We start from the raw sequence: 7,257 nt of genomic DNA, 5'->3' as shown, positions 1-7,257 counted from the left end.
CACACACACACACACACACACACACACACACACATCCCTGCATGGACACAAACACATAAAGTTCTTACCTTCCAACTCTTCTTTCTCATAGTGAATGTTGAGAATTGTACTGGTCCCACCCTGATCCACCACAGCTTCTTCATCTGCTCTCTGTTTAAACACAAGTTAAGTCAGGAGGCATGGAAGTACACACATTCATTCACATACCCAAGTATCATGTATATGCCAGACCTTTTGAGCTATCTGGAGGGAAAGAAGGGAAAAGCAATTATATACATGTAATTTTAAAATTTGAAGTTCATAACTTTGAGATGCAAACACAGAAGCCACTTTCTTTCTCATTTTATAAATGAGCAGTCTGAGATGTAGAGAATATTAAATTACCATAGAGAAAAGGCCAAAACTGAGCTCAGATCTTGTGACTGCAGAGCCCATCTTTTCCACCTCTTTACTCCACCTATACATTGTGATAATGGTTGGCATTTGACAAATGTTTTCTCACTTAATATAAACTGGTCTTCTTGATCTCTGTCCAGCATTGGAGTGTTTACTACATTGTCCTTGAAATTCTCCATCCTTCTCCTCTGATCAGTTCTCCTCTGTCTCTTTCTAAGCCTCACCTTTTTCTAAGTTTAATTCCCAAGGAAGAGCTCCTGACCCGTTGCCCACCCTTGGAGCTTACAAATTTCAACTGCAGCCCACAGCTACGTGGTTCAGTACTTGGTGAGCCACTGGGATCCAGCACCTCAAAATCCATGTGTCTAAAATCAAATCAACCTTCCAAAAATAGCTCTGAATCCTCATTTATTTATTCCTCTCCAAGGCACCATCATTTGTTAGTTCATATTTCAAATTTAAAATTTATTTAGGGCTGGGGAGATGACTCAGTAGAATAAGCGCTTCCCTGGCAAGTGCAAGGGTCTGAGTTCAATCCCTAGTTCTACCAAAAAATAAATAAATAATAAAACTTATTTATCTATCCATTCAATACATATTTAGTGCTTACCATATATTCCTGGGAAATTAATTCCCTTTTATTATGAAGTGTTCCTTTGCAACTTATTTCAAATTCATTTCTCTCTCCTCTCCCGCTTCACCTCACATTCTCTAGCCTTTTAAATTACACAGGCATGTTTTAAACACTGGATCCACTTTCTTCACTTCTAAACTAAGCTAGGTCTTGGCATTTATATCCCTCCCAGCATACTCAAGACTCTTTAGCAACAAAACATCTCTTTCTTTTCCCTGAAGGAAGGACTGGATCTGTCTTCCCCAACACTACTGAGTATCTCAGGACTCACCCTACATTTTTCACGTAGTGTATACTCAATAAATCTTTGTTAAAAGAACAAATATTGTCAGGCATGGTGACACATGCCTGTAATTTCAGCAACTGGAAGGCTAAGGAAGGAGTATCACCTGAAATTCAAGACCAACTTGGGGGGGTCTAAAAAATAGCTCAGGGGACTAAGCATCTGCTTAGGCAAGTGAAGGGACCAGGGCTAAATCCCCAGCACCACATGTCCCACCGGCCCTGCTCCTGAGAGCACTGAGCCAGCCACCGAGATCGGGCATGGTGGTGCACACCTGTAATCCCAGTGCTAGAGAGGCTAAAACAGGAGGATCACGAGTCTGAGCTATGTAGTGAAACCCTCAAATATATTAAAAAAAAAAGACCAGCTTGGGCTACACAGTGAGTTCAAGGCCAGCCTGAACTTCCAAGACCCTGTCTCAAAAAACAAAACAAAAACAATGAATATATTATCATCTACCTTATCAATATACTCACAAAACTCTTGGAAATACTATATTGTATGTATTATAAAATAATATTCAAATTTTTCTAATCTACTTTAACACTAGTGTCTTCCTCAGTACCATAGGTACTTTTAGCAACACACTTTTCCAGAATATATCAACTTCACTTCTAGCTAAGTTGCAAAGCTTCCTCAGTCTTCCCCCCACCAAGAAATTATTTTATTTCTTTTCCAAATAACTTTTTCAATAGAGTTTTCCTAAGTAGTTCAGGCTGGCCTTGAACTCAATATGTAATCCAGGCTGGCCTACAACTCACTGTGGTCTTCCTGCCTTTCTCTCCTGAGTGCTGGGATTACAGATGCATAATGCCAGGCCCTGAAGAATAAATTTTTAAGTAGAAAAAAATCCTTGGCTTTATTTTGGACTTGTTATTTGCTTACTAGCTTATCTGTAGATCATGAATTCCCTGACAGCAGGGACCACATATTTTTTTACCCTTATGTTCTCCGAGAGCCCAACACAGTAGCTCCAAGACCCAGGAGGTTGGGTACTGTGTCTTATGTTCACCACTATGTATTTGATACCCATTGCAAATACCCAGCACAAGTTAAGTATCTAGTAAATCTCAACAAATATTAGTTTTATGACTTCTCTGATATTTACATGTTTTCTCATAAAATGACCTATATGAATTGTTTTACCTATATAAATAATCATTCATGTTCGCTTCCCCATTGATTTTTTTTTCCCATTGATTTTTAATATCAGGACAGAGATCAATTAATTGGAATACTTGGAAGTGTCCACAGACAGCTGACACAGCATAGAACACAGTGGAAATCTGGAGGGAAGAAGGAAGAGATCATTGATTTCTTGATTCTAAGATCATAAAATCAAAATATAAAGAGCAAGGTTAATCACCTGAAAACTTCAGGCTGGAAAACTGACTTCTTGTTTGTGTTCTTAATTTAGATTGGTTAGCCACTGCCTAATTTCAGTAAATCACTGTTCGTCTATTTTGTCTCACCAAACAAACCAGGGCCACTGCCAGTAACCACTAGCCAGAGCATCTGAAAAGCCAAACTTGAGTGGGAATGTGTGGCTCCTTTTCAAATAAACCAAGTATGCAAAACATACAGATAGAAAATAATTATAAGACACTCAGGGATTTAATCAACTGACTAGATATTTGATTATGTTAAGCAATTATTGTTATTTTTAAAGATAATAACTTTCTGAAATGATAATATCATTTTTTAAAGAGTCTTAATCTTTAGTGATACACATTGAATGTTTTACTGATAAAGATTGGTATTTGTAGAATGGATGGGGAATGGATGAAATAAGATGGTGTATTCACTATTGAAGCCAAATCATGGTGATTCATTATGCAAATCTCTGTAATATATGCTTAAAATGTTCCATAAATTTCAAGTATATACAAAGTTGGTTTGAAAGCATTGAAAAATGAAAAGGAATATTGAGTCTCTTTGGTTTGTGTTTGCAGATTCCTCACCAGTTGGCTATTATTTCCTCTATTATTATTACTGTTTGTGGCAGAGAAGATTTCTCAATCTATGGCCATGGATTTCTAGAGTATCTATGAATGGGCTTCAGAAAAACTATGGTACTATAGGCTGGGGAGATAGTTCAGTGGTTTAAGCACCCTCCTGGTAAGTGCAAGGATCCAAGTTTGATTCCCAATACCATACGCTGTGCTGGCCCAGAACCAGGTATAGTGGCACACATCTGTAACCCCAATGCTGGAGAGGCTCAGACAGGAGGGTTATTATGAATCTGAGCTGCATAGTGAGACCCTGTATCAAATAAGTAAATAAATATTTTTTTAAAAAAAAATCTGTGGTACTACGTATGAATGTACAGGGGGTGGGGTTAGAAGGTCCATAACTTTTATAATAGTCTCTGAATGGCTTGTGAGTCAGGAAAGATTCGAATTATGAGAATCACATTATACAAGCTTAGGAGAAAAGGAAAAGGAAAGAGGGAAGAAAAGAATAAACTAGAGAAGTCCTATTTCTAAGCATCTTCTTTTCTGTACTTTCTCTTAGCTCACTAATAATAACCCCTTCCATAAACCTGAATTGAATTGCCTACCTCGAGGACTATATAAGATAAAAAGGACTAAGCAATTATTTGTGCATTAGAATTCTGAACTTGCAACACAAGTCTTGAGAGCAAGTCAAAACCAAAGCTTATAAAAGAGGGTAAATTATAAAAATTAGCATACAAGTTACTGCAATGAAGACTAAGAAAACAATACAAAGAATCAAACGGTTGTTAAATTTTTATTTTATTTTATTTTTTTATGCATTTAGTACAGGGTCTCACTACATAGACTGGACTCATGATCCACCTGTTTTCAGCCTCCCAAGTGCTGGGATTACAGGCATGCGCCACCACATCCGGTCTCAATCGCTGTCTCAGCACACTCCAGGGGCAGGGCCAGCACAGCTAAAGAGTTGGTTTTGAAAAATTAAATAACATTGGCAAACCCTTAGCCAACTCTAAGGGGTTATATGTTTACCAAAGCTGAATCAAGAAGATAGAAAGATTCTAAATAGCCCAATATCAGTCAATGAAATTGATGATGTAATTAAAAACTTACCAATAAAGAAGAGCACAAGTCTTGACATTCACTGTTGAATTCTACAAGAAATTTAGAGAAGATCTAATGCTACTACTTCTCAAACTCTTTAGTGAAGTTGAAATGGAAGCAATTCTCCTAAATTAATTCCAGGAAGTAAGCATTACTCTTGACATCAAAACCAGAGAAAAATTCAACCAAAAAAGACAGCAATAGACCAATCTCTCTAGTGAACATATATAAAAATCATCAATAAGATACTGGAAAACAGAGTGCAGAAAATCAAGAGGTTGATACATCATAATCCAACAGGATTTATCGTAAGGTTGCAGGGCTAGTTCAACACACATAAATCAATAAATGTATATGGCACTTTAACAGAGCCAAGGACAAAAACCACATGATCATCTCAATACATGCAGAAAATGCATTTGACAAAACCCAACACCAATTCATGATTTTTAAAAAACCTACCTCCCCCCAAAAAAACTACAGAAAATTAGACTAGATGATGCTTATTGCAATCTGATAAAAGCTTTCTAAGACCAACCAATAGCCAACATCATATTCAATGGTCAAAATTAAAGTGTTCACTCTAAAATCAGGAACAAGACAATGATTCCACTATCACCACTCTTATTCAATACCATTCTGAAGACTTTAGCCAGAGCAATTAGATAAGAGAAAGAGAAAAAAGAATGAAGATAGGAAAGAAAAAAATTATCATTATTCATGGATATGATACTCTACAGAGAAGACCCCAAAATCCACCAAATGACTTCTAGGTTTAATAACAAAATTCAGTAGCAGAGTTGAATATAAAAACAACACTCAAAAATCAACAGCATTATTGTACACAAACAACAAACTCATTAAGAAATAAATTAGGGAAATAACATCTTTTGCAACAGCATCTCAAAGAATGAAATACGTAGGGATCAATCTGACAAAGAAATCAAAAGACCTTTACATTAAATACTACAGTACCCTGATAAAAGAGATTGAAGAGGATATCAGAAAATGAAAAGATACCCCTTGTTCTGAGGTAGAAAGAACCAATATGGTGAAAATGACCATATTTCCAAAATTGTTGTACAGATTTAATGTAATTCCATTCAAAATTCCAATAGCATATCTCATAGAATTAGAGAAAATATTCCTAAAAATCATTTGGAACCAGAAGAGACCTAGAATAGCAAAAGCAATGCTGGGCAACAAAGGTAAGGCAGGGGCATTATAATCCCAGACTTGAAATTATACTACAAAGCCACCATGATAGGTGCCAGGGAGATGGCTCAGTGAAATAAGCACTTCCCTGGAAAGCACAAATGCCTGAGTTCAATTCCCGGTTCTGCAAAATAAAAAAAAAAAAGCTACTGTGATAAAAACATTATAGTAATTGCCATAAAACAGACCCAAGGATCAAAGGAACAGATTAGAAGATGCAGAAACAACTCCAAATGTATTCAGCTACCTTATCTTTGATTAAGAGGCCAACCCCATTGACTGGAAGATAACCTCTTCAATAAATGATGCTAGGAAAATTGGCTTTGCATATGTCAAAGACTAAATCTAGACTCATATCTTTTACCATGCACTACACTAAAATCAAATGGATCAAAGATCTAAACAGTAAAAGAGAAATATTAAATCTGCTGGAAAATAGAATAGGTAAAACTCTTGAAGATACTGGTGTAGGCAAAGACTTTATGAACAAAACCCCAATCATACAGGAGCGATCACAAAGAATCAAGACAGATCTCATCTTATTAAAAAGCTTTTGCACAGCTAGAGAAAGCACCAACAGAGTGAAGAGACAACCCACAGTGTGAGAAAAAAATTTTCCAACTGTTCCTCAGACAAAGGAATAATCTCTAGAATATAGAAAGAACTCAAAAATTGAGATTCCCCAGAGTTAAAGAGCCAATTCAAAAATGACCACCTGAAATGAATATATAGTTCTCAGATGAAGAAATAGAAATGAAAAATACACATTTTTAAAAGTTCAACATCATTAGTCCTTCATGAAATACCAATTAAAACAACACCAGGATTCCATCTCACCCCCAAAAGAATGGCTATTATCAAGAAATCAATGAATAACACTCACTCTTAAGTGAAATAAATCAAGCAAACATGTTCAAATATCACATGATTTCTCTGGTGTGAGAAATTGAAAGTGTAAAAAAAGACTAAAATATATAATAGGTATTGTGAAATAGATGATGCTCAAATGGGGAGGAAATTAGAGAGGTGGGAGGGGGAAAAAAGGAAAAAAGAGAAAAGAAGGAAAAAAGCTTTGTAAATGGGGAAGAGAGAAGGGTTGAACGGGAAAAAATGAAGAATCAAGATATATCATATACAGATATAAATTCCATGATAAATGTTATCATTATGTATATCTTAAATGTACCAACGAGCTAAGATAATTATCTATAGATTTTGAAGGGAATAAGTTACAGCCTGAATTGTCCAATTTTCTGGTCAAGTTTCTGCTTGGCAAATCAGCTCATATCTTTCTTCCTAAAGGTCTCCAGGAGAGCTGATAAACCCAGGTAGAGAATATCCACTGCTCCTTAGCTCTCCCATACCACCTAGTGTGGACTGGAGGACAGCAGAGAGGTACACCGCAATGTGCTGGGACAGAAACTCCTATTAAGGGTCAGTGCTTTTGTTCAGTAATACCGAACAAATACTATCATAAATTGACCATGACCCTCAGAAAAGTTGACCTGGTCTTTAAACAGCCATTCATTCATACGCTCAGGAAATTATTTACTCAGCTGTAACACATGCAGAATCACTAGGCACTAAAATTCAGAGCTCACACATGTGTAAATATCATACAGTCTCCCTAGTATAAGAACTCAAAGGAAGAAATACAAATAGAAAGG

General features: G+C 36.3%; 1 protein-coding gene across 1 annotated transcript in view; it reads right to left on the bottom strand.

The window, feature by feature from the left end:
• Slc4a8 (solute carrier family 4 member 8) overlaps positions 1–7,257 on the bottom strand; it is a 92,509-nt gene that overhangs the window by 74,502 nt on the left and 10,750 nt on the right. Inside the window, exon 2 of the mRNA XM_004637832.2 lies at positions 69–150. Coding sequence (XP_004637889.1) covers positions 69–150 — 82 coding nt within the window. The remainder of the gene's footprint in view (positions 1–68; positions 151–7,257) is intronic.

Source organism: Octodon degus, unplaced genomic scaffold, assembly GCF_000260255.1.
Source record: "Octodon degus isolate 3935 unplaced genomic scaffold, OctDeg1.0 scaffold00093, whole genome shotgun sequence".
In the NCBI taxonomy this organism is placed as follows: Eukaryota; Metazoa; Chordata; class Mammalia; order Rodentia; family Octodontidae; genus Octodon; species Octodon degus.
This window is presented reverse-complemented; position numbering and strand designations above follow the sequence as displayed.